The sequence below is a fragment of the Leptinotarsa decemlineata genome, unplaced genomic scaffold, assembly GCF_025532065.1.
Source record: "Leptinotarsa decemlineata unplaced genomic scaffold, Ldec_3_MD MMD2_tig00026336_RagTag_RagTag, whole genome shotgun sequence".
In the NCBI taxonomy this organism is placed as follows: Eukaryota; Metazoa; Arthropoda; class Insecta; order Coleoptera; family Chrysomelidae; genus Leptinotarsa; species Leptinotarsa decemlineata.
This window is the reverse complement of record NW_027412692.1, coordinates 691,036-718,440: the sequence shown is the minus strand read 5'-3', so window position 1 is coordinate 718,440 and position 27,405 is coordinate 691,036. Positions and strand designations below refer to the sequence as shown.

At 31.9% G+C, this 27,405-nt stretch overlaps 3 protein-coding genes and 1 long non-coding RNA gene across 5 annotated transcripts in view; 2 read left to right on the top strand and 2 right to left on the bottom strand.

The window, feature by feature from the left end:
• Nucleotides 1-3,886, top strand: part of Cubn (Cubilin) — a 117,538-nt gene extending 113,652 nt beyond the window's left edge. The window contains exons 58-60 of the mRNA XM_023160245.2: nucleotides 2,103-2,197; nucleotides 2,679-2,790; nucleotides 3,779-3,886. Coding sequence (XP_023016013.2) covers nucleotides 2,103-2,197; nucleotides 2,679-2,790; nucleotides 3,779-3,798 — 227 coding nt within the window. The 3' untranslated portion in view covers nucleotides 3,799-3,886. The remainder of the gene's footprint in view (nucleotides 1-2,102; nucleotides 2,198-2,678; nucleotides 2,791-3,778) is intronic.
• On the bottom strand, nucleotides 2,654-8,415 carry LOC141485806 (uncharacterized). Its single transcript, XR_012467475.1, has 2 exons — nucleotides 8,263-8,415; nucleotides 2,654-2,810 (listed from the first exon to the last, which is right to left on the bottom strand). It is a non-coding gene; the product is annotated as an uncharacterized lncRNA (long non-coding RNA).
• A 1,574-nt stretch (nucleotides 8,416-9,989) lies between these two features.
• LOC111505429 (polyprenal reductase) lies at nucleotides 9,990-17,080 on the top strand. The gene is made up of 5 exons (XM_023160235.2): nucleotides 9,990-10,726; nucleotides 13,712-13,903; nucleotides 13,961-14,098; nucleotides 15,127-15,290; nucleotides 16,829-17,080. Exons 1-5 carry the CDS (start codon nucleotides 10,408-10,410, stop codon nucleotides 16,919-16,921), a joined length of 906 nt encoding a protein of 301 aa, XP_023016003.1. The 5' UTR covers nucleotides 9,990-10,407; the 3' UTR covers nucleotides 16,922-17,080.
• Nucleotides 10,491-25,250, bottom strand: LOC111505422 (glycerol-3-phosphate phosphatase). Of its 2 annotated transcripts, XR_012467438.1 has the most exons (5): nucleotides 24,796-25,250; nucleotides 22,855-22,992; nucleotides 21,344-21,693; nucleotides 17,898-18,286; nucleotides 10,491-17,845 (listed from the first exon to the last, which is right to left on the bottom strand). XR_012467438.1 is itself a non-coding variant. In XM_023160224.2 (4 exons), exons 1-4 carry the CDS (start codon nucleotides 25,051-25,053, stop codon nucleotides 18,106-18,108), a joined length of 927 nt encoding a protein of 308 aa, XP_023015992.1. In that variant the 5' UTR covers nucleotides 25,054-25,250; the 3' UTR covers nucleotides 10,491-18,105. The 2 variants fall into 2 exon arrangements, 1 of the variants encoding a protein (XP_023015992.1); XM_023160224.2 differs by having other exon boundaries at nucleotides 10,491-18,286.
• Nucleotides 25,251-27,405: the final 2,155 nt, after the last annotated feature.

Sequence of the window (27,405 nt, the reverse complement as noted above, 5' to 3'; positions counted from 1 at the left end):
TGAGACAAAAGTTCTATAATGAATAAAGAGTACCTTGGGATTCCAAGACATAACTTCGGATTTTTCTCTATGACGTAAATAGATCTTCGCTCAATATTGTTTTTCGAATTCCAGTTTTCAACTAATATTCCAGACAAAGTAGAATCTGATGATGAATCAACAGAAGTCATGTTTGATGTACTCAAATTCTCACTGTCCTCGGGGGAACTTAGTAGTAATTTTTTCCAGTACTTTCTGTATTTTCAATTTCTTTAGAACAATTTCTTTTTCGGTGGTATATACTATTTACGGTCTGTTTAGCTTATGATCTTCAAAAAACCTTTTTATTAACTTGAATTCCTACATCAAAGGTCTTTTCCTGAGTACCTACCTGCTTCATCACACATGATTTGATTTTCAGCGATATCTTCGTTACAAGTAAAAATTTGAAGTTTAAAATTTTTAAAGTGTCAAGTACTAATACGGCTGAAGAAACTGATGATTTGTGACCCTACACTCCACCTAAAAAAATTCCTATACCCAGCCGCATATTTTCAAAAGGGTTATCACGTGCACTATGCATGATAATATTTTGGAGCACTCTGTTGTTTGGTTGGACAGGGTAGAGATACAATGTCAGTTCGATTCATCCACTATCGACCATTCAGTCCATACAGGGAATATTTCTTTGCCTGTGCTGTTGAGAACCTAAACTATAATCTACCACTTCCATCAGCATTCTGAAGACTTAGTAAACCTGGCAAAGTTGTTCAGAGTTAGGGCAAGTCTTACAAACTGGTTTACAGCATTGCCAAATATTTTTCATATTTCTCTACCGTGTTAGCAATTTGAAAAAAGGGGCAAATAGTCATATATTTATTGTCCAATGAAAAAATATCAAAACTAGCTATTTGATATAAACTTCAATTCAAAAATGTCAATAAATTGGTTAACCCAATTTCAATTTTATTCCATAGATGAAAACTGACTTAACAAACTGACATAATTTCAAAAACTACACCTCACGACTTGATCTCCACAATGTTTGTAAAGATCAAATCGTGAGATGTACTTTTTGAAATCACTATGAATCTTCATCAAGTAACGGCCGAATCAATCAGAAAAAAACTGACATATCACAATAACTTTGAGGAAGAACTATACAAAATCGTCAGTTTTAGACATTGTGACATACTAACAAATTTGTTTGAAGTCGAAATTTTGAGATTAAAGTGGAAATTTCAACTTCAATCTCGTAATTTGGAGTTGAAAAGTCCTATATTCCAGTTTGAAATCGGAATTTTGAGATTAAAGTGGAAGTTTCGAGTTTAAGGTCGCAAGGTCTTAAGGATTGAACTCGAAATTTCGACTTTAATCTTTTAATTTGGAGTTAAAAAGTCCTATATTTGAGTTTGAAGTCGAAATTTCGAGATTAAAGTGGAAATTTCAACTTCAATCTCGTAATTTAAAGTTAAAAAGTCCTATATTCGAGTTTTGAAGTCGATTAGATTCTAATAAAGTATTAATCTCGTAATTTGGAAATGAAGTCGGAATTTTGAGATTAAAGTGGAAATTTCGAGTTTAAGATCGCAAGGTCGTAAGGATTGAACTCGAAATTTCGACTTTAATCTTTTAATTTGGAGTTAAAAAGTCCTATATTCGAGTTTGAAGTCGGAATTTTGAGATAAAAATGGAAATTTCGACTTTAATCTCATAGTTTGAAGTTAAAAAGTCCTATATTCGAGTTTGAAGTCGAAGTTTCGAAATTGAATTCGAAATTTCGAGATTAAACTCGAAATTTCGAGATTCAAAGTCGAAATTTCAAAATTACGAGATTGAACTCAATTTTGACTTCAATCTCGTAATTTGGAGTTAATTTCGCGTTTGAAAGTCGAAATTTCGAGACTAAAGTCGAAATTTCTTCGATTTTAAAGTGGTTATTTTGAAATTATCAGATTGAAATCGAAATCATACAGGAATTAGAGGAAGGGTGTGTATGATTGTTTTCAATATTATTTTTATTAACTTGATTTTTTATTGGAAAACAATGTGACATGTGATAACAATTAGAAAATAAGTATGGATGGAATCACAATACATTAATGTCACCTATTTTATTTCAGTTTTTGACATACAAGGACAATGTGAACAAACATCTGTAAAAGTGAAGACCCACACTAGTTCTGGCACTACCACTACTGCAGTACTCTGCCAAGATGTAAGTAGATAACCAACTTTAGTAATTATGATACACTGTTTGGAACCTTTGGTGTAGTAATGAATATTGCTGGAGTTTTTTCCCAACACCTAATCGTTATTTTCAACACCTCGACACGTGTTTCGATCACCAAGTGATCATCTTCAAAGAGGAAGATTAAAACTAGAAACTAATGAGAAGCTAACCTTATTTATGCTATATAGGTATCCCATACAGGTAAACCATCCACACGTACCACCCATACAGGTATACCAACATAAATTAATTTTACAATTTTACCTTATATATTATTTTGCAATATATGTTTATATAAAACATATATAAACCAATGACTACTAGGACTAGTATCCATATGAGTTAATGATCCGTAACGTAACATCGGTTCACTTCCGGAAGTATTTTAAATGTTGCTTGTATCGTATCAATTATAGGTATATGAGAAAATAAAAAATGCAATTAAAATGTAATTTTATTGTTTCAGTATAAAGTAGGAACAGTTTATCGATCAGAGTCTTCCATTGAAATAACATATACTTCTTCCATACATAACGGTGGATCCGGATGGGTGGCACAGTTCCAAGCAGTGAGAAAGGGTAAACTTTTTTATAGTTATCTGGTTTGAAGATGAAATATTTCAATGCTCTATATCAAATATATCTCTATATCAAATATATCATTTGATTTCATATTTTTACAAAGTTTCTAAAGTAGTAAATATTGTCCAAACAGTGGGAATCTGCTGACGTTTGAAATACTCTCCGAGAAAATTGAGATCTCCTAATATGTGAATTATTCTTTTCTTTGTTCAACCAGTATCAGTTTTATTGAATTTTTATTACATGTGGCCTAAAAGATAATTCGAATTCTTACACGCGACTCAATGTCATACAATAGGATTTTATTTGGAACACCTGTAGATATTTTTTCTGTGGGTTACTCTGTATTTGTCATTAGTGTCAGCTATCGTATGTAAATGATGTTTTAGTGCCCGTTTTTGAGTTTTGTTTGGTGTTTTGCTTCGCGTTTCCACTAAATCGATTTTATCGTCCATATCAAAATGTAGGTATTTTGTTTGCATCACATGTGTTTATGTGTAGGTATTTGTCATTAGGATCAGTTGTCATATGCATTTACTGTTTATATTGTTTTTCATTGTATTCATTTTCCATTCCATATTCTTAATATCTATTTTTTTGTATTGTATTTGTTGAGGTAACGGTGTGAACCAGTAACATGACAACCGACACCGATGACAAAAGTTAGAGAAGCCATCTCATGTAATATGATATGATATATTATTCAATTTAACAAAAACAATCCAGAGTAATAAAATCAGAAATTGTTCCATTATTGAGCGAAGCAAATTATAGTTCAACTTTCATAAAAGAAAGGGTTATTTTGCCATATTGATGCAAAACACATTTTTCCCAGTGTCATAATTTTTTTTTCCAGTTCTCCAAATAACATTGAATGGTTTTTAGTAATCTATATTCATCTTTGAACTAAGTATTACTCATAAATATTATGATCTACTGATTTGTCTGGCATGAAATATTAATTTATTTTTTTAATTATTTTCAGAAGTTACTCAAATATCATAGATCTGTGAGTGGGTGAGATATTCGTCACTTGTTAAACTGCAATAACATATGTAATATTTATTACAAGTTCAATAAAAATTTGTTGAAATATGATTTTTAATGTAATATATAGTAAGTACAACCGTACTCATATGGATTAAGCATCTGGTAAAAGTCTGCCGGAAAACAACTACTTTTCCGGCTAATACATCGATGGATGTTCGATGTTTTATATATCTGACAGATATTTGTGCAAGTTTCCTCAGCGATAAAATCACAGACCAGTTTCGAAATGCATGTATTTTATTCGAATTTACTTACCACTCCCCAATTTATCCATTCTAATGAGATTCCCGCATTGATTGACTGCAATACCCGACTGAAAAATTATATATATATATATATATATATATATATATATATATATATATATATATATATATATATATATATATATATATATATATATATATATATATATATATATATATATATATATATATATTGTGTCTCACTTCTCATAGAAACACCCCCGTATCTTCCGTAATATTCAAGGTAGAACGATGAAACTCTCTGGACTGATGGAAATGGCTCAAAATGTACCTACCACCTGAATGGGGTTGGCCAAAGTGATATACACTGTCCGCCACTCGCGATGGAACACCCCATTTTTCCGGTAAAACATATTAGGGGGCAAAATAGGCTCAAAATTCCTTCAGATTCGTTATCAGGACTACCAACTTACTGCGATTAAACTTTTTTTCGGAAAAAAATTCAGGAAAAAATGTGTTACTCTTCTCATGGAAATACCCCCGTATCTTCCTTAATAATTGAAGTAGATTTTTTTTCAATTTTTGCTTGAAGTGACAGACGTGCCATGTTAAACTTTGTCAATCAAAATGAGCTGACATCAGTTAAAATGGGAACTTCAGAAATATTAAAATATGAACAGAAACTCACGAACAGTAAACAACTGGAACATAGGAACAATATCCAACACAAATACAGGAACAATAAGCACAATGGGAACAAAAACACGGCAGAAACAACAGGAACAACGGTGATTGAAAGAACAACAATACTAGAAACAACAAATGCAATGAAAACTGGTCTAGGGGTTAATACAACAAGATCTTTCAACAATATTGTCAGGTTGACGGTGAATATCAATGAGCAACTGTTTTCCACGGTGATTTCAGGGCACCGCATGATTCAATGAAACTGATGTAATTCAATCCCTTCAATTGATTTCAGACAAATATTCAGCAATTTTTCCTTTAAAAATTAACAGTTGTTTCGGTGTTGCAAAGAGTATGAAGATTAATTTTGTTTCGGATGGTAAAATGTTTCTTCAATATTTTGATAAAGGACCCAGCACATTTCTTATGAGAAATGGTTTGCCTTGAATTTTGCCAAAATTTTGATATGTTGTAGTTCTTGATGTGCTGATTGAAAGTGTCCACAGTCAAAGCTCAGAATTGTACAGTTTTTGAGATGTGAACCTTTGAATATAGATTTTTTCCATTTTCTGCAGTTTTTGCTCATCAATCGAGAGCTCTCACTTCTGGTTGGGATAGAATTTGGATGTTCAGCAACCAGAATTAGTTTTACGAATAATCTTCTTCAGTTATAATAAATGCCGCCATCGATAATTTTTCATACACTGCTTCACACTATCTCGATAATCTGAGAATATGGTGCTGTGACATTTTCCTCAGATAGGCTCAAAATGGATGATAGCATCTCACAGCATCTGTATCTTTCATACCTGAGAGTACTCTCCAGATAGAATGAAGGGGTTCAGGTATTGGAAGCGAACTATTTTGCCCCGTAGTATGTTTTATCTAAAAATGGGGTGTTCCATCGCGAATGGCGGACAGTGTATATCATTTTGGCCAACCCCATCCAAAGGGTAGGTGTATATATATATATATATATATATATAGTGTGTCTCACTTCTCATAGAAACACCCCCGTATCTTCCGTAATATTCAAGGTAGAACGATGAAACTCTCTGGACTGATGGAAATGCTCAAAATGCACCTACCACCTGAATGGGGTTGGCCAAAGTGATATACACTGTCCGCCACTCGCGATGGAACACCCCATTTTTCCGGTAAAACATATTAGGGGGCAAAATAGGCTCAAAATTCCTTCAGATTCGTTATCAGGACTACCAACTTACTGCGATTAAACTTTTTTTCGGAAAAAATTTCAGGAAAAAATGTGTTACTCTTCTCATGGAAATACCCCCGTATCTTCCTTAATAATTGAAGTAGATTTTTTTTCAATTTTTGCTTGAAGTGACAGACGTGCCATGTTAAACTTTGTCAATCAAAATGAGCTGATATCAGTTAAAATGGGAACTTCAGAAATATTAAAATATGAACAGAAACTCACGAACAGTAAACAACTGGAACATAGGAACAATATCCAACACAAATACAGGAACAATAAGCACAATGGGAACAAAAACACGGCAGAAACAACAGGAACAACGGTGATTGAAAGAACAACAATACTAGAAACAACAAATGCAATGAAAACTGGTCTAGGGGTTAATACAACAAGATCTTTCAACAATATTGTCAGGTTGACGGTGAATATCAATGAGCAACTGTTTTCCATGGTGATTTCAGGGCACCGCATGATTCAATGAAACTGATGTAATTCAATCCCTTCAATTGATTTCAGACAACAATTCAGCAATTTTTCCTTTGAAAATTAACAGTTGTTTCGGTGTTGCAAAGAGTATGAAGATTAATTTTGTTTCGGATGGTAAAATGTTTCTTCAATATTTTGATAAAGGACCCAGCACATTTCTTATGAGAAATGGTTTGCCTTGAATTTTGCCAAAATTTTGATATGTTGTAGTTCTTGATGTGCTGATTGAAAGTGTCCACAGTCAAAGCTCAGAATTGTACAGTTTTTGAGATGTGAACCTTTGAATATAGATTTTTCCCATTTTTTGCAGTTTTTGCTCATCAATCGAGAGCTCTCACTTCTGGTTGGGATAGAATTTGGATGTTCAGCAACCAGAATTAGTTTTACGAATAATCTTCTTCAGTTATAATAAATGCCGCCATCGATAATTTTTCATACACTGCTTCACACTATCTCGATAATCTGAGAATATGGTGCTGTGACATTTTCCTCAGATAGGCTCAAAATGGATGATAGCATCTCACAGCATCTGTATCTTTCATACCTGAGAGTACTCTCCAGATAGAATGAAGGGGTTCAGGTATTGGAAGCGAACTATTTTGCCCCGTAGTATGTTTTATCTAAAAATGGGGTGTTCCATCGCGAATGGCGGACAGTGTATATCATTTTGGCCAACCCCATCCAAAGGGTAGGTGCATTTTGAGCATTTCCATCAGGTCTGAGAGTTTCATCGTTCTACCTCGAATATTACGGAAGATACGGGGATGTTTCCATGAGAAGTGAGACAAATTCGGATTTTTCAGGACTGAAATTTTTCCAGGAAAAAAGTGTATTCGTAGTAAGTCCTGATCACGAATCTGAACGAATTTTGAGCCTATTCTGCCCCCTAATATGTTTTACCGTAAAAATGGGGTGTTCCATTGCGAGTGGCGGACAGTGCATATCACTTTGGCCAACCCCATTCAGGTGGTAGGTGCATTTTGAGCATTTTCATCAGTCCTGAGAGTTTCATATAAAATCGAGAATGGTTAATGCAGTCAAGCTGCTGGAAAATAATTCCATGAAAATCAAAATATGAATAGATTAGTATGATATGGGATATATGATATATATGGGAATGATCAGAAAGTACTCATCTATTATCATATATATATATATATATATATATATATATATATATATATATATATATATATATATATATATATATATATATATATATATGACAGGAAAGGTTGCCCCTTTCCTGTCATTCAGACCTACGACTTTGTAGGTACGTGTGGCAGATACCCAACTGAAAAACAACAACTAACAACACAACTAATGCCAACTAATGACAGAATTATCACTATTAAACAACGTACAAATTCAAGGTTCCCTAGGATTTTTTATTTTTATTCATATCAACTTTAATACTACGATTCATATATCCGGGAACATCCATGTATCCATAAAATTACAAATTTTATCTGTTCCGACTTTGAATCATTCCAAAAAAGGCCTAGAAAATGTCAGTCGATTTAGACCCGAAATTTTTTTAGTGGCAACACTGAATATGAGGGTACTGGAATCGTCCATTGATTTCAAAGTGAACTCTATACAAAGATGTGAAGTTTATGTAAAGAATTAACTCTCAGACACAAACTGGAAGAAAACGCACTTGCGAAACAACTGCTTTCATATAATCATTCATTTACACAAAAGAAAAAATACTTTCGAGACAACTACTTTCATATGAACATAGAATTATTGATTAAGTTTGTACTCCTAACATTCGTTATTGAAATGAATCAGATGTCATTCACAGGATTGAAATATTACCTGTGTTTTATCGTCTGGCTTAGTTCCAATATGTCCAATAGACGTATCTGGCGGATGCATACTTTTATCCTTTCTAACACAGACACCATCGACATAACCTTAATCCTAGACTGCTAATCCCATATAACACAACACAACTTCATCCATTTACGAATTTTCAGTGAGCCTTCAAGGCATGCGCAATGAAGTTTCATGACGTTTTCAAATCACATGGGCGTATCACAGGAAAGAGGGATTGGGTATAATTTAGGTACCGAATATGAAAAATGTCAATTTTTAAAATATTCCATTAATTTGTATTCAACTAAAAGTGTATGTGATCGTGAGTTCGATGCCCTAACTGAAGCGTCAGACATTGTTCTCCTGAGAATTTTATCTCTCGTATTGGGGAACGACTCTTTTCATGGTTGACTGGTTCGCCATGAATATCCCATGCTTCTACTGAGCTTTGGCGTAAAGATAAGAAGGTGCACTTGCAGAAGAACTTCAAAAATGATGGCGTTTGGTATGAAAATACCATAAATAACAATAAATAACTAAAGATGACTGATGAGTTTTAGAACGGAGATAACAAATTTCGTGTAAAAAAATATGATAGCAATTGGAATTCTTCTGAACATTCGATGATGCAAATTGAACTGAAGATGAATCATCGATTTCTTCTCAGTACTAGCCAGTAAATGCTTTGTTTTTAAAAAGTTTTTCAGCTATATTTTTTAGAGATATCAGGTGAAATATACATAAAGATGAAAATAAGTATTTTGCGATTGAAATAAAAAAAGAAATGAAAATTTCAATGATTTTTACCACTTTTATTTGTAACTAACGGTACTGAAGTTTCGTCCTATACGAACATTTTCAAACTTTCAAAAAATTTTCAAACTTTCAAAAAGTTTGAAAATGTTCGTATAGGACGAAACTGCAGTAACGTTAGTTACAAATAAAACTTTTAAAAAGTTTAAAAATGTCCGTATAGGATGAAACTGCAGTAACGTTAGTTACAAATGAAATAGGTAAAAAACAGAAATTTTCATTTCTCTTTTCATTATGATTTCCTACCACGTAGGCTACATCCATCAATTTATTTTCTGATTGATTCGGCCGTTAGTTGATGAAGATCCATAGTAATTTCATAAACTACAACTCACGATTTGACCAAGTATGTTGTTCATTGCAAATGATTATAGATATATTGTTTTTTTGCAAACTACAATCTAAGGTAGTAAAAAGCATACAATTATTTCATGTTGATCTTTATTCACGCAACCAGCAACTTACATAATAGCAACTTACATAAATAAAATTAGATCGTGATGTAACATCATCAGTAGAAATAATACTAAAATAATAATTGCAAATAAATGATAATGATACATTAGCATAAATAGATTCAAACAATTGAATATGGATTCGATTTTGTTCAATCGAATAGAGAAGCAAGTATTCCAGACTACAATACAATAGTCCAATTAGTCATATAGGAACAGTTCTTAGCAAAATAGAAAATACTCAATGCAATTTGTCAGGAAATTGCACTGTTATTATTCACAATTTTCACATTTTTTCAAGAATAACTATCAAGTCGACGACGCCTATGAACAAACTGGTCGTAGCCTTGACAACGTCTGAAAATGAATTAATGAAAACGTGTCTGCGCAATGCGCAGACACGTTTTCATAAAAAATTTGGATCTTGGTTGAATTTTTCCAGTAGCGGGAATGCTGGGTTAAGGTTATGTAGATGACGATTACTATTCTGTGATTTACTAACCTTTAACTTTACCCTTCACCTTTGTTTTGCATATACTCCGCTTAAACGATATTTTATTCAATACGTTTCGATAAAAGCAATATTTTTCAATTAATGAAGACATAAATGCAACATGTATATTGAAAACATATTTTGATAATGATGCTGAATACACAAATACAGTGTCTATCTTCCTTTAAATTTTTTTCGAGAAAGTTGAAGATAAGGTTGTGGGGGATAAGAGAGAAAGTAAAATGTTTTTATATTGCTGTGAATTGAAATAAATTAGTAGACTACTGGAGTGAAACAGCAAAGTAGTGTGTATATGTGAATTGTTTAAGTAGAGTACTCACAGTGAAACATTGGGTTTCTGATGATATATTGAGAAACTAGAAAATGAATTTAATTTTGCTTACGTTTTCAATCTTCACTACCACGGTTATCATATATTCAAGTGTCATCAACTTTTTTGAAAAAAATTTGCCCACTTTCTTGAAAAAAAATTTTCGTTATGGAAAATTTGCTTGCAAAGAAAATGTACAGGGTATCATCGAAATACCCAAATCATCTTTTAAGCAGTTTTATCGGGTTGCTGTACTTGTATGCACATATGCATTATATGAAGCAACTTCAGTATACATTTTCAACAGAGAACCCGCAGAAAGGTTATCAAATTTCTTACTTATCACTTGTGGCTCCGATAGAATAGCTTACTGTAAGTATAGATGATAATTTTACCAATTTACTAACTTTTCAGCAGAATATTTTTTATAAATTTTGCCTATATTCACAAAAAATTTGAAATAGAAATGAAAATGATATTTTGGAAAACACCCCTGACCCCATTTTCAAAACCTTGAAGTAAACTCCTTATAATAAAATGTTTCTATAAATGCATCCTGTCTAAAAGGTCTTGTTTTCCCACATATATATTTATTATTCTTGTTCGTCAGTTTTGTTTACCGTGCAGACATTGATTTTAAAACCAATTTGTGTTATCTTTTCAGCAATCCAGGAAAGTAAGGTATCACATTTAAAGAAACTGAATCTTGTAAATGTGCTAATGCTTGTACTTATTGATAATATGGCAACAGTTGTGAATGTTGGTTTGATTTTATATTCACAAAATCTTTGTAATAATCATTATATGCAAGAACATTTTTGGTGAAGGCAATTTTGTTTAAAAAAAGTGTATGTTGTGGATGAAATCAGCTAGGCTCTTTCACTTAATGATATCTCTTGATACTAATTTGATAAAAATTCAGATACCAATTAGTATATTCCCTTTCTATAACACTTGTTCCAAAATGAGAAATTATTTCATTAACAGCACATCAAAAAAGGAGAGTTGGCCATTTTCCTCTACTCCTTGAGAGAATTTAATCGTGGGTTCTCTGATATAAATCAAAATGATGTATTAGTAAAAAATATTTTTTTAAACAACCTTTTATCAACATGCTCTCAAGAGAAGAAAATACGATTTGAATCGAATTATTAAATTACATAATTTACATGATATAAAAGTTTGTTGCCAGATTGATAAAAAAATATATGTAATTTTTGACTCATCAAATTACATAGTGTATTCTTATTTATCTGCGAAAAGCTTTTATACCATTTAAATTGAATAATTCAACAAATTGTTGGGTTTTATTTAATATAGCATGTTAATTAATAAAAGTCTGTTTTTCCGTTAACCAGCTGTCGCACCCCTATGAACGATAACCTTTAGAAGTTGAAACTTGTGCGAGCTAAGGATTAATGAGGTCTTACCTTTTAACGTGTGATTCCTAACACGGGTTGGACGATAGCAAGTGAAAATCTGTTGTTCAGACTAGGGCTTGAACCACCGACCAACACGGCAGTCAATTCGAGTGAGTGAACAAAGCACCCACGTCGAACCGCCTGGCTACCAACCGACTACAGTTATGACTGAACATGTTCTTTACTCTGCTCATTTAGTGTGTGCATCCCTAACCTCGGCCGAATTGTAACTCGGCAGTTACGAGATAACTCAAAATTAGCATGGCAGCCATCTTGTTTTCCGTAATTTTGAATTTTTTCCTTGCATGAAGAGATTGGCCAACATCTTTGGGAATCCACCATATCAGTTCAGTCAGAGTGACGTCCTGTTACTGTTCGTATTCTTTTCAGCAAATCCGTTTATTTGATACACACATCATGGGGATACATGCTAAACTAATCCGTCATTTCGAGAGGTCGGCCATATAGGATTTAGAGTGACATCAAATATGTTTTTTGTATTTTCCCTTTCATTTGATACCCGTATCATGAGTTTACACAAAAAATAGTTTGCTATCATTGGTAGAGCACCTTCTTGGGTGGTCCGCCATTTTTAATTTGAGCGAAGTTATGTTGTTTTCCGTATTCTCTTTGTTAATCTCTTTCATTTGATACTCATATCAAGGGGGTGCACAAGAAGGAAATGAAAAATTATCGATATAGAAGTCCACTCATCTGATTTCAAACAAATGACTACCGAAAAACAAATCTATATCGCGAAGGAAATATCTTTAGGTTAGATTCGTTTATAGGAAAAACCTATTTGTCTCTATACTTTTCCATCATTATACAAAAAATTGTAAAAATCTTCAAAAGAAAGGAAGAAAGCAATAAAAACTTCACAAAGAAGTGTAGATCATACACAATCTAAAAAACACTTTTCCCAAACACAGAACTGCAATACTCGCGTTTCACTGTTCGGTATACTTCACCTCTTGAAAAAAAGTGCTTCTTTTGGTTTATTTTACGCCAGAGGCTCCAGTTTTACCGTTTTTATTATTTAATTAATATTTCAAACATCTGTAATGGAATCAAAACAGATATCTTTCATAGAAATGAGATGCAACATAATATATGAAAAGAGTTGATATAAAAATTACACTTTCACGGAAAACAAACTCTTGGTGAACTTCAAAATTTCTGGCAAAGATACTTGTCTTTAAGAGGCAAAGCACTCATTTCTTTCTTTACCCTTTTCCTCTCGTCAGTTCGTAAAAACATCCGTGCTGTTGGTTAATTTAATCACAAGTTGTAATTTTAGGAAAGAAATGAGTGCATCTTAAAGTTATGAAGACAAGTGTCTTCGCCCGAAACTTTGAACTACACTAGGAGTTTTTGTGTTCCATGTAAGAGAAATTTCATATCGATGCTCTTAAATATTTTATACTGTCAATGATATCTATTTTAATTAAATTAGGAATGTTTTGAGTACCTAGTAACCATGTAAAAAAGTAAATTTTTGTCTAATTTAATTAATTTGTTTGAAAGTAGTTTCAGGTGGACTTTTTTTCACATTTTGTATGTGAAGGAAACTACTGTTCATGATTTACACATGTTTAAAAAGTATGTTTGAAATATATTTTTTCCGTTAACCAGCTATCGCACCCCTACGAACGATAACCCTCAGAAGTCGAAACTTGTGCGAGCTAGGGACTAACGAGGTCTTACCTTTTAACGTGTGATTCCTAGCATATTTGTAAGTTTTTAATGAAGTTAATTTCTTTCTTCGGAACTTTTCTTTTTTTTTATAATCATGGAGAAATAAAAAGTCAAAAATATTTTTCCCAAAACAACTTTGAAACATCTGAATACAATTGGATTACTCTTAATAGCATAAAACATTTCTGAATGAACTTGGCTGAATATGTGGAGAGTTACTAAATAAACTTATTTTCAGCTTCCGCAACAAACGTTTATATATCACTGATATTATTATCTTTGCAATCATACCGAAGATTTTATGACACACATTATGTGTCAATTTTTGGAAAGAATAGTAAAATTAATATCTCTCACTTCATTATGGGAATATTTCATTATCCTGGGGCTTTTTTGGCAATAATTTGTGAAGCTCCTCGTTTTGCAACAAGTAAGTTTTTTTTGACATTATTTTCTCTTAATTGCCCATTTAATCTCTTTTTTTCAGCTACGTTCGGGGCAACAAACTTGAATCTCACTTCGCTGTCATATATTGATATCTTTGCAATTTTATTATTCATTTGGGCATGGTGGCATCAACACAAAACAACAAAAATTTTGGCCGGTTTGAGGAAGAATGAAAAAGGTACAATAAATTGAGTGACATCCTATCAAACGTTGATATTACTGCTAACTAGTATAAATTACTATGTGCATGTTTTTTCAATATCTTTGAATATCATTACACCTGTCATTTTTTCATTGTTGTAGTCCTTTAAACGGTTGAATCTGTTGAGCAATTTAAATTAATTTTATTTTGTCCATGATGCCAACTTTGTTGCTGAAACACGCATTGAAAAGTATTTTTGTTGCATGAATTATTTACAGTTCAATTTCTGAATAAATATTCATATGTTCTGTTGCATCGAACAACTCCAAAAGCGATTAAAAAAAATGTAAATAAATAATGTTGGAGTGTCAGTAGTGTTTGTAATCTTCTTTTTCCTAATACTCAAATAGTACTAAATTTTTTTTTACAACAGCTATCATTTGTGCAACCTATTCAGATGTAATTTGTTGGTTCATTACAGAGTCTAAAACTATTTTAGAAAAAAAACACCGATCATAGTCAGAAATAAAAATAAAGTTAGGAAGAAATTGAAATCTGAGATATGATTCAAAACCTTGAAAGGAAATTTATCTGAGGCTGATAAAAAATGTAATTCAATGGAAAATTCAGAGGGATTTTAAAAAATGAAACAAAACCAATATTTGTTATTTAAGAAAAAGAAACTCTACCATCGACATTAAGAGGTACTCCAATATATGTTTTGGGGTGCCAGTGAATTATTTTATAAACCGGCATTAGAGTACCATCTCAAAAGTTATGTAGCTATAATTTAAATAAGTGTTTCAACCCTCATTGTACTATTAATTTCTTCATTTTCTAATACCGGTCAAATATAACCAAGAGGAATATTATTTCAGAAAATATAATTTTATTTATCTGTAACAGACTGAATGTAATGTAGATGAAAAAAATATATATCAACAACAAAACTTATCAATTTTGCCTCAACTAACAACATAAATCAAATGAAACTAACTTATATAAGCACATAAAAGCTCGGTCATAAAATCAATATTTTCCTCAATTTTAATTGTTTGTTTCAGGAAAAATAGTTACAAGTGACCATAAACTACCCCACGGTGATTGGTTTGAATACTTATCGTCTCCACATCAAACTGCTGAAATTTTAATGTACCTGTCCATTACAATTTTATTGTGGTATAATATAACTTGGTTTTTTGTGTTCACTTGGGTTCTCGCCAACCAGGTATGTCTCCATTTCAATAAAGTAGCACTCATCTAATCTTTCAGACCTACCAGTCTGTATGATAGAATATAGTACAAATTACTATATTTTTCATTATGAATTTCACTAGTTCGGACTTCCATTGTCTACTATATAAAATGATTTGAAATCCCTGAAACAACTAAAAAAGAAGAATTAAAAATGAGATAGCTGAAAATGATAATTATATTAACCAAAATAAAACTGAAATGAAATAATAGTGAAATAAAATACAAGTAAAAATAGAACAATTGAATAAATAAAAATAAAGAAATGAAAAAAGAAAGAAAATAAAAAGTGAAGAGATTCCAAGTCACGTTAGTTAGCAACTGTTCAAACATAGTAATACCAAAAAGGTTATGAAGTTCAGTTCTTACTCATTAATATAATACAGGTTATTGAAAAGGTAAATATTGAAAAAGTTAAGTTAGATTGAGCAATGACAACAAAATATTGTCATTTAAGTTATTGCCAGTTGTTTGAAAATTATTGTATTGAAAATGTATGCGGCACAAGAGAAACACATCGCGAGGAGAAACCAGCAAATCAGAAATAGCAGAGTATGTTTGAATTCATCAGCATAACATTAAGTGGACCCAAGCTCAGATCATCCACAGAAAAAACTGGTTTAAGAGAAAGTTCAAGGAGGCTGCATATATGTTGCCCAGCGACGCATTCAGGCAAGCTAGCGTAGAGATTGGTAACATATGGAAACCTTTAATCAACCGGAAAAACTATTAACTTCCATAAACCGGTGAAGCGGAGAGAAGAGGGTATATGTAAAAGCGTTCAAATGACCTATAAATAGTCATCTCTCGGAGAATAGTCCAATCATCACCCGAAGACGATTGTGGATACTAACAAGTAAAATTCACCAAGAAACACTGTCAACCATTTTCAAACAAACGTTCAGTTTTTGGGTTTACACATATTTTTCAACATCAAAAATTCTCATGTATTTGCCTGTCTTTGATTCGTAAGAAAATCGTTTTATAAACTATAACTATAATTACACATTATTAGTTTCCAAGGTGTGTGCATTTTTGCCTCCAAAACACCATAATAATATGAATTTAACGTTAGTAGCTCTTTATGTTTTGCTGATTCAAATCTTGAGCTATGATTATTTGGAAAAAATCTTTTCTATTTTTTATGATTAAGGCAGAATCTTTTACTTCTCTTATTGTAATTCAACGTTTCCACAATGCTAAATGGACTACAGCCTTTATGTATATACTCTTTGTGGCAAGATTGAATCTTGCTTGTGACTTTGTTTACCTTTTTTCATTTTGTTTTATTTATTATCAAATTATTTAGTTTCAACTCGCTGAATAACTTTTTTATGGCATTTTATATACATAAGCTTTAAAAATCATTGGAAAACATCAAAACTAAAAGTAATTTTCTTGAGGTTTTGTCAGTCATCTGATAATGATAACTAACCTCAGGTTAGAAGTGATATCAGATATTACCTTTTATAATTATTATGTGAAATGATGTAAATATTTTCTTTATTTCAGGTGGAAACAATTTTATTAAGTCATTGGTGGTATCAAGAAACATTTGAGAAGTTTCCCAAGAAGAGAAAAGCTCTAATTCCATTTTTATATTAATCGAAATGCAGGATATTCTGAATAACAAATATTTTTGGTAGCCGAGTTGAAATCAGGTGTTGTGCAGATCAATTTCAAGCCACATTGATATTTATTGTACAATATGCATGTCTTCTCATTTGATTTAATCTTTTTAAAATAAATTTTCTCAAAATCTCAGTTAATTTTTTTATATTAGCAGATAATTTCTGAAGGAATAACAGCCATTTGAAAAATGTTGAAGTCTGATTAATATTAAAACGAGAAATGTAAATGAATAATACAAGGTTTAACAAACGCAAGCAATACATTTAACATTATTTTCAAAAACTAAAGACTCGACTATCGAGAAATTTTTAAAGAAGTGCAACACTGACAAAAATTGTATCAGGATGATTTTTTCCCAATCCGAGGATACTCCTTGTCAAAAATGATGGTTCTGAGGCCAATCCAGTATTTAAACATTAACTTTTTATTTGAATGTGTCTGTGGATGTGTTTTGCAAGAAAACAAAGGCAAAACAATACTCTTATAATCACTTTTGTGTTTGTATTTTCAATATAACAAATTAAAACAGTTTAAAATAAAATAATTTCATTCATAACTGTGAACCATTATCTTGTTACTGTTAACTGTCACTGTTGAATAACTATGACTTCTTGGTTTGCTGTACCAATCTATACCTAAGTGTTTTTGACCTTGTAAACGTTACACTGTTCACTACTAATTTTACTTCCATGGCTGATGTTTTCTATTGTGTATTGGATATTAGTGATGCTCGCCTAATCTCTGATATTCTTTTGGGATTTTCCCCTTTGTGTTTTGCTTCATATCTCATCACAATCTTGAAAGATCCTATGGTTCACTAACCATCATGATTATAGTTTCATTGATTTTGGTAACATGCTAAGTGGAATAAATCAAAAAACCTGCAGTATATATATGCTACAAAAAGAACAGAATATTTCCAAACTAGTAGAAGCATATCGCCTCTTACCATCTTCAACTGAAATATAACATCAGAGGAACTTATTTATTCAATAAAATAACACAGATGATTCTGTATGTCACATGATTTTTTGGAATGTTGCTATAGCAATTGTGTCCTTGTCTTTCAGTTATTTTCAACTAATTTTTTTTTTCAGAACTGAAACCTTGTTATATTATATATATTTTTTAATCGCCCAAAATGAAAAACAATTGATCTAGTCAAGAAGCGGTAACAAATCTCCTAATTTTTCCAAATATACATCAGGAACCAAGTCTTTTTCATCTTTTTTGGAAGATTTTTTCCATTGCACTACTTCTTCTAAAGTAGTCACTCCTGTTAGAACCAAGAAAGTCTGGAAACCGCACCTCGTACCTAATAGAATGTCTGTGTTGCATCTGAAAAAAAGATTAAATCAGAAATGTTAGCGGATGCAACAGGAAATCAATCTCGCACCAATTTTTTCTACGAGTTTTTGTCAATAACATTCATGCAAATATTTTTCTGTGGGAGTCCTTTGGTTTCAAATGATTTCAAGTGTTTAGAGCAGTAAAGGTATTGTTAGTACAAGAAGTTATAATAAAACATGATAAGTGATGAGAACTGAGGAAATTACCTCTAAATACTGAAAAATGTGAAATGATGTCATTTTCTAGTGTAATTCTAGTAATGATGTTTATTCAATTATGATAAAAGTAAATCACAAATATAAGAAAACTAGTTGTTGCCCGCGTAGAATTTGGTTTGTCGCGTTAACTTTTGTGACGGACCATTTTAAAAAAATAGTTACAATATTTTTTTCCAACCCAAAACTTCAGATTTCCAACTTCTAAACTCACTAAATTCAATACAATCTTTAAATCCTCATTTTCCCCCTTGGGGGTGGAAATGCCTGATTCCCTTCCTTGATTCTTATTTACGCTATATAATGGTTCTAGGTTCAGCAGCAAAAAATTGAAAGGATTAGAATGAAATACATTGGTAATCCTATACAACTAATATTATAAATGCGTAAAGTTTGTGAGGATGGATGAGTGTCATGTATGTATTTACATGTTTCACTTTTTCAAGCCTAAATAGCTCGACGGATTCAAATGTAAGTTGTTATATAAATAGATCATGACCTGGATTAATACATAGGGTAAATTCCCACGGTAACGCGGGTAAAATAGCGGGTAACAGCTAGTATTGTATAAGTTGGTACCTACTGATTGACTGACACTGAACCTAGAATCTTAAGAAATATGCAGGTAAGTTCTTTGTATAGCGCAAATAAACGTCAAGAAAGGGAATCAAGAATTTCCACGCCCAAGGGGGAATATAGGGGTTCAAATATTGTATTGACTTGCTCCCTGCTTACCTTATACTTATCGTTATGTTATGACCAAAATTACACAAACACTTTGTAAATTGTAGTCTATATGTTATTCTGATGTATCAGCTATAATTATGTAAAGTTTAACCTAAATATGTTCAGTCGTTTAGGCGTAAAAGAGCCACAAACATACACACAAACTTTTTAATTTATAATATTAGTAATGATGTGTTTCAAATAAAAAAATATATCACAGAAATTAAATGTTTCAGCTTATATGTGACATTCAAAAAGAAATATAAAACTTTGTAAAGATAACTATTAGTTCTCATGTAGAAAAACTAACATCAGTAATATGTCCAATTGAATATCATACAAGTGTCTACATCCAGAAAATCACACATATACATGTATGAGAAACACACAAGTACATACATACACAAATATGCATTAAGTTACATTCAGGTGATTGACATCAATCTATAAAATATACTTTGATGATAATTATAGCTTATAATCACTATTTTTAAATTGGTTATAAGTCTACCAGTGAAAATATTTCGAAAATCATACAAATAAATTGAACACATTGAAGAATTGACATTTTTATCTGAATCCTGTTTTCTTATTTGAAATTTGAACTTATCAAAAGATTTACTTTCTTTAATGTCTGATGGTAATATACTGAAGACTTTGGTACTTGAGTAATTACAACTTCGTTGGCTAATAGTTTTCTCATAAAATGGAGACAAACTTTGCGCCTTATCGTCTCGTTTCATTATTATGAGATGGTAGCTGTAGAGTTTTTTTTAAATACTGTTCAGGCTGTGAAGGTGTCTAACATCATATGTGTGAACTTATTTAATAAATCGTTGTTTTCCCAAGAATCACTTTCAAATCCATCATATTCAGGTTCTCAAGATATATGAAAACCTCCTCAGCCTATGATACCATAAAAAAAATTACTATTTAAGAATAATCAACAATTTTCAAGTGAGTGATGTCTGGGATTTTTTTTCAAAAATTTGAATCATGAAGTCCTGTCAAGTCAATAACGTTGCTTTTTATTTCACTCTGTCAGTCTACTTCTACTCCAAGACAATTTATGAACTCAGCTTTGCAACTACAGAAGTTATATCAATTCTTATGGCCCCCATATACGGGAGACTGCTTACACAAAAAGCATTTATATATCATTTTTGTATCCATTTCAGCTTTTATTTTTACTCATCCTAGGTTTTTGTCTTAAATATTATTGCACTGTCATCATCAAGGTAACATTTTCCCCATATTTTGAAGTTAATAAACTGTTCAGATATATTGTGAAAAGTAGGGGACTCAACATGGTTCCCTGAGAGACACCATATGTAATGATTCATTTGTTGTTAGCGGCCAGACAAGTAACTTCATAGCAAGGCATTCACATTTCCCAACCACCCATAAAGAGATCAACAAAAATTCAATTTTTTCATCTAATAATTTATAATTCAAGCTACGAATGAAAAAAATTTAATCCTCCGTTACTCTTCATTTCCTGAATCCGTACTGATTATATGTGAGTATGAAGTAGTATTTTTTGAAATGACGATATTGTTCAACTATATTTTTTATAATTTTATACCTGAAATTAACGAGTTTCATAATTAATCTTGATTATTTTTTATTGTTTGTATATAACTGACATTTCACTAATTGTTTAAGCCATTTATTTATTCATTTTCATTTCGGATCACAATAATTTGTTTGCTTTACAATCTAGCGTTCTTAAATTTTTTATGAATCTTTATATTCATTGCTAATTTATTTTTACTAAATTTTTCTCTGTTTCAACTAACTCATCCGATTGTTCGGTTCTGTAATTTTTAGTGTTTTCAATAACTGTAACATTTCATTTATTTTCAATTTATTTGACAACTTGTAACATTCATTATTGTGATCTCAAATCTCAATAATGTTAAATAAATATGGCCCCAGCCCAGAAAATCTCCTTATTTCGGCATAATCAAATTAGGCCTGAAATGATGTGCAATACGAAAAATTATTTAAAGAAAGTGCCTTGTTTTTGAATTTTGTCAAGTATGCATTTAGCATTTCAAATATATAACACTTTCTCCAACACTAACAGAATGTTGAAATTAACCTGTCACCAATCATAATTGTCCTCTTTGGGTCGACACCGTGTTCGTTGATGAGAGCCTGCGAGATATAGGCATTTGGCTTTCCAACAACAATTGCCTCTCTCTGGGCTACAGTTTCAACAGCCCTAACAATGGCACCAGTGCCAGGGACAACCAAATCTGAATTCATAGGAAAACGCTCATCTGTATTTGTTGCTATGAATAAGCAGGAGGGCTTGTTGAGGTAGGATGCAGCTTTGAGCATTTTTATGTAGGAAAAATGTTCATCGAATCCTACTATAACAGCTCCAACATCCGGATCGGGTTGGTAGGTTTCTATTGTCTGGGCAAGGTTATACTGTAGAACGTCTGGCTGAAAAAAAATAATAATAATGATATAAGTAATAAAAAAATAACAGGAGAATAAGAACACTATATTCATCGATGGGATCTATCAAATATCAATATCATTCTGGAACCTTTGACAAACCACAGGAATCTGATATTTTTCTATGGACAATTTCTAGGTTAAGAGTACCTAATTTTGGCAATCCCCCACGTATTAGTAGGCATCTGATACTGAAATATTTGAAATCGACAACTATTAAAATACCTGTGATGCACTGTTTGAAACCTTTGGTGTAGTAATGAATATTACATAACCCTAGTTATTGGCATCCCTCTATTGTGCGTTCAGGTCATATAACGTAAGTTTCATTCCTGTTTTATTTTTATTTACTTATTTTATTTATCGGTCAAGTACACTACAGAATTATTATAAAATCCCAAATGGTACGTCAAGAAAGTTTCAATTGTTGAAACCAGTCAAGCATTAGAGTTCAGTTATGAACCCAACAAGTAAAATCCTTAATATAACTATTATAATTGCTTAAAAATAAATAAACCTATTTATTTTTCATCAGTATCAGCTGTTTTATCAAAGTAATGTGTCGAAAGCCAAGAGTTTTATGAAGGAAAGACATAGTGGGTTCCAGATCAATCTTCTGGCTGGATTTTGACTAGCATTATAAGCTAATTTCTTTCAACTTTTTTCTTTATCATATCTTGTGAATATTCAGAAACTGCTATGTGTAAAGCAAGTTTTTCTTTTGTTAAAGTTAATATCAAACAACCAGGCAGCATAATTGTTCAACATTCATTAGTTTATTTTTTAAATAATTGTCATTTACTCATACAGAAGTAATTAATCAACTTTAAGAAGAAAAAACTTCAATATTCTTCTTGACACGGAGGAGATGAAGAAAACCAGGAGATGAAGAAAACTTCTTCATATCTTGAAGACGCCAACTTAGTTGGTGAAACGTGGGTCAAGAAGAGTATTGAAGTTCTGGTGATTGGGAAAAGTGTTTCCTTTTGGATTTATTCTACGCCAGTTCCAATTTTACATTTATTTGAATCAAAAGATTATTAACATAAAGTTATTTACAATAAAAGATAGTGTAGTTACTTCTGATGGAATTATATGAATTCTTCAGTCATTGAAAAGTATTGCAATTCAAGAAGCAGGCCTTACCCCAATTCCTAGGTGCTTGATACCGGCAGACTCCAATTCTTGTGCCAGTCCTTTGGATCCAATAATATATACCTTTTTATTAAAACCGGTACTCTTCAAGTAGCTAACAGTAAGGTATCCCGTAGAAATAATTTCATCCTGCAAACTTCTGTGACAATACACTACTATTTTTGACAACAAATATGCCTTAAAAGAAGTACTCAGATGATACACACCTACAATGTATAAGGTATTTGAAAAAATAACTCAAATATTCTTGAAATTACGTCTTTAGAAAAAACAAATTACAAATACATACAATAAATCAAATCAATTTAACCCTACAGAGTTCGCGCGCGGAGTCTTACTCCGCAGGTGACCGGTAATCGTGATAACTCGGTCATTACGATTCCTTCGGCCGTCCGCGCTTCAGTACCTTCCGCCAATAGCGTGTAAATTAACTAGTCATTACCATTTTCTTGGTGAGTTGAGATCAGTCCATATATATATATATATATATATATATATATATATATATATATATATATATATATATATATATATATATATATATATATATATATATATATATATATATATATATATATATATATATATATATATATATATATATATATATATATATATATATATATATATATATATATATATATATATATATAATATATATATATATATATATATATATATATATATATATATATATATATATATATATATATATATATATATATATATATATATATATATATATATATTAACTCTTGATCTATATATATATATATATAGATATATATAGATATATATAGCTGTTTCAGCCTATTGGGCATCGTCAGTACCGGGCAGGCGGTCCTCGATTGAAGACAAAATGAGAAAAAACCAAGAAAGTACTTGATGCCGGTACTGACGATGCCCAATAGGCTGAAACAGCTGTATACCGGTGGCTCTTAAATTGAAATCAATATGGGAATGATCAAAGAGTACTTATCTATTTATTTTTTGATTTTCATGGAATTATTTTCCAGCAGCTTGACTGCATTAACCTTTCTAGATTTCATATATATATATATATATATATATATATATATATATATATTATTTTGCCGAATAAGCATTTCTAAGAAATCCATGTGAATTGTTACAGCTGCAACACTACCAAATTAAACGCAGTCTAAGGTTTTAGGTATTATGGATTCCTAATAAATGAATTGAATTGAACATTGAAATAAGAGTAATCCATTATTCTTTTGCAATTTTATTTCATACTGTGGCTAAAATTTCTCTTATATTGTAGTGCGGAGTGTCACTCCGTAGCGACCTCTCATGTCCGAGAAATAGATGCGACTCCTGCAGGGTTAAAAGATGTGTACCCTATATTTTATTGATGTGTATATGTCACTGATGAATTATTTTCATTTAATGAATATTAGAGTTTCAATATAAAATATGTACTGAATTGAAAATTCTGTGAAATTACAAAACAATGAAGAGAGACAAAATGAATAATTACTTGTTACCTATAAAATTAATCTTATTAATGATCAATTTTGATGTCATCTGGTATTGAGAGATGATAGCAGCATCATTTATTGATCAGTAATGTGAAAATAGTTGGGTGAGAGATTATATACAGGCATAGAAACTGTATACGTAATTAGTATGTATAAGTATATCAAATAACTCATTACCAAGATGACTAAATTGGCTGTTTTGAGAATAACAGTTTTGTGATATCACACAAATACACTAGAGTGGATATTTGGATTTATATTCAGTTGAGCATAGTATTAATATGACTGAATTCTAATCTATATGTTAACTTCTAGAAATTTTCCTAGAACATAATTCATTAGTACCTTCTGTTATGAGTAGTACTTATCAAACAGTTGTTGGTTGATACCACAAGTAGGTCCGTTTAACCATGGCCATTGTAAGGTATACCTTTTCTACGATAAAGCCCATTCTCTTTGCTTTAGCAACGAAGTCGTCCCTAATTTTTGTAGAGTTGTTTGTGACAAACATAATTTTCTTTCCAGCCTCTCTCAACTGATTGATAACTTCAACGGATCCTGGAAGAGGTTCGTTTTCCAGCCACAATACACCATCACAGTCAGTTAATACTGTATCGAAAGAATCCAAAAATTTTTTTAAATCTGGTTTAGACAGTTTTCCAAGGTGTGTTAGGGAACCGTGATACATGCTGGCTTTTTCGAATCTTCAATGATGAAATGTAAAATATACTGTGCACCTACAGTGTATACGTGCGTATATTATATGAATACTGCGAGACTGGCATAAATTGAGGAACTGTTAAGTGCTATTACTCAATAATGGCAATAATCCCATAAATCAAGGTGACATTAGTTGATCTTCAACTTCAACGACCTTGGCCTAATGAGATTACTGCCAACCAAAAAATTTTGTCGATTGTTTAGTGAACTGGAACATGAAAACATTAGCCCAGTTTGACTAAAATTGTTGAATTGTTGACCTAACAACCTGCCGAGATGTAACATCGTGATAATTCCTAGACTGCAATCAAATTATATATCTGATAAGTTTCAAATAATTTGAATTTACCGCTAAAAATTACATTAAACGCCTGACCTCGAACACAGAATATAGGTCACAGAAAGTTGACCCCTCAACATCGAAACACGGCTAGCCGTGTTTTTTCTGTGGGTTGTCTGTACTATAACCATAACCTAAAACACCGTATTAACGCGGTAACACACATTTCAAATAGAGATATCCGATTTCATAATTGGCAACACTGATATTTGACAAATTAACTAGAATATAAATTAATATAATTCTGATTGAGAATTTTCAAATTACACTACGTTTACTGTTTTTGTTATATAAGCCTACATCTAGTGCACGTGAAGTTGAACCATTAATCAGGGAAGCCCATTGGTCAGGGAAGCTATCACAGACCATATACCCTGTGGTCTGTGGAAGCTATGGATTATACTGTAGACGACCCTCTCCCGATATAGGAGGCCCCGACACTCTGTCGAATGAGGCCCCTATGTCCTTCGTTAAAAGATGAACAACTTTTTCATCCAACCCAACGTGAAGGGCGGTACTGATGTCTGAGGACATTCATGCCGCCATACCATCAACACTCACCATCAGTTAAAATCCACTTGTCCTTCTGGCAAACATATCAGTTCAACGGGTAAGGGAGCCAGGCTTCAACCTGATCGAAATCAAGACTGCTGTCGTGTACGTGAAGTTGAAATTATTCATCCTATAGCAATAAGTACTTCAACTAGATACAATGAATGTATTGTAGTATTGTATTGCAGTAACAACATAAAAAATAGAAAAATTGTCATTTCACAGATTTCCTCGAGATGAAATATGAAGTTTTTCAATTACAATCATAGTAATTATCGTCTTCCTTTTGAGAACTTGTCAAATATCAGTGTTGCCAATCATGAAGCACCTGAAACATGTACAATCATGTTTACGTTCAATCGAGACATTTTTTAAAGACAAGTGAGTATTTTGTGATTGCATGGTAGAAGCCAGATGGTTAGAGATTTTTTCAAGTCGATCCGAAGCCCTGGAAATCTTTTTCCACTAGGAGGTAACGTCAAAATGATGTAATTTGACATTACAGTGTGATTATCTGCGGAAAATTGAATGACTCGTTTTGATGAAAAAAAGCTTTCTATGTCTTGAGAACTTGGAACCTGTGGAACCTGGTCAGCCATCGTTTATGAATCTTGTGATACACCTTTGATGTAGTAATGAATATTCCAACACCAAACCGTTATTTCAACACCTCGACACATATTTCAATCACCAAGTGATCATCTTCAAGAGATATTGACATAATGTCAAAGTGCATATGGATAGCTTCTGATAACTGCGATAATTTACTTGATATTTATTTCATTTACCAAGTTAGAGTCATGAGTAAACGTTCTGCATTCGTAACTAATTCTTAAACTATGGGCTAAGAAAATAAAAAAAAGGTTTTGTTTCGATTTTTTTCTTTCACGTTAAGGACTGTACCTGAGTTGCCAAGGTCCCATCTTTGTTTTTTTATATGAGTGGGAGTTTCAAGCTTTAAGATTACTTCAATAAATATCATTGTGTTTTCAAATCAGTTATGGAGTTTTAATGAAAAGTGGACAAATACATATTGATTTCAGATGTTCTTTCCGCTATCCTATCTATTAATAGTTATACTATATCTCAGCCACAGTAGGATAATAAAACCAGTAGGCTATCTTTTACCACGTGATCCGCCCAAGTTATCGGGGACCTTCAATCGCTCTCAGAATGGGATTCTCATCCAACGCGTTCAATGCTGTAATATCGAAGGATTTGACGGTCCCTAGGACATCGGATTAGTTATAATAAATGGTCGGAAATTGATATTGTGTTTAGTTTATTCTCTGTTGTTATTATTGTTTTGAGTTTTTGTAGTTGGTTATAAGTAATTTCCTACAAAATATTCTACAATAACCTTAAATTTAGTTTTTATATGAGCACACGCCTATAGTAAAAAAACAAAATGGGCTCCTCACTTCACCG

Excerpts from the sequence above, each read along its gene's own strand:
- LOC111505422 (XM_023160224.2), bottom strand. The coding sequence starts at position 25,053 with ATGTATCACGGTTCCCTAACACACCTTGGAAAACTGTCTAAACCAGAT. Across the intron at positions 22,993-24,795 it reads TGGGCTTTATCGTAGAAAAG|GATGAAATTATTTCTACGGG; the intron begins GTATACCTTACA and ends AGAAGTTTGCAG. Across the intron at positions 18,287-21,343 it reads ACAATTATGATTGGTGACAG|ATGCAACACAGACATTCTAT; the intron begins GTTAATTTCAAC and ends TCTTTTTTTCAG.
- LOC111505429 (XM_023160235.2), top strand. The coding sequence starts at position 10,408 with ATGAATTTAATTTTGCTTACGTTTTCAATCTTCACTACCACGGTTATC. Across the intron at positions 14,099-15,126 it reads TTTGAGGAAGAATGAAAAAG|GAAAAATAGTTACAAGTGAC; the intron begins GTACAATAAATT and ends TGTTTGTTTCAG. Across the intron at positions 15,291-16,828 it reads CTTGGGTTCTCGCCAACCAG|GTGGAAACAATTTTATTAAG; the intron begins GTATGTCTCCAT and ends TCTTTATTTCAG.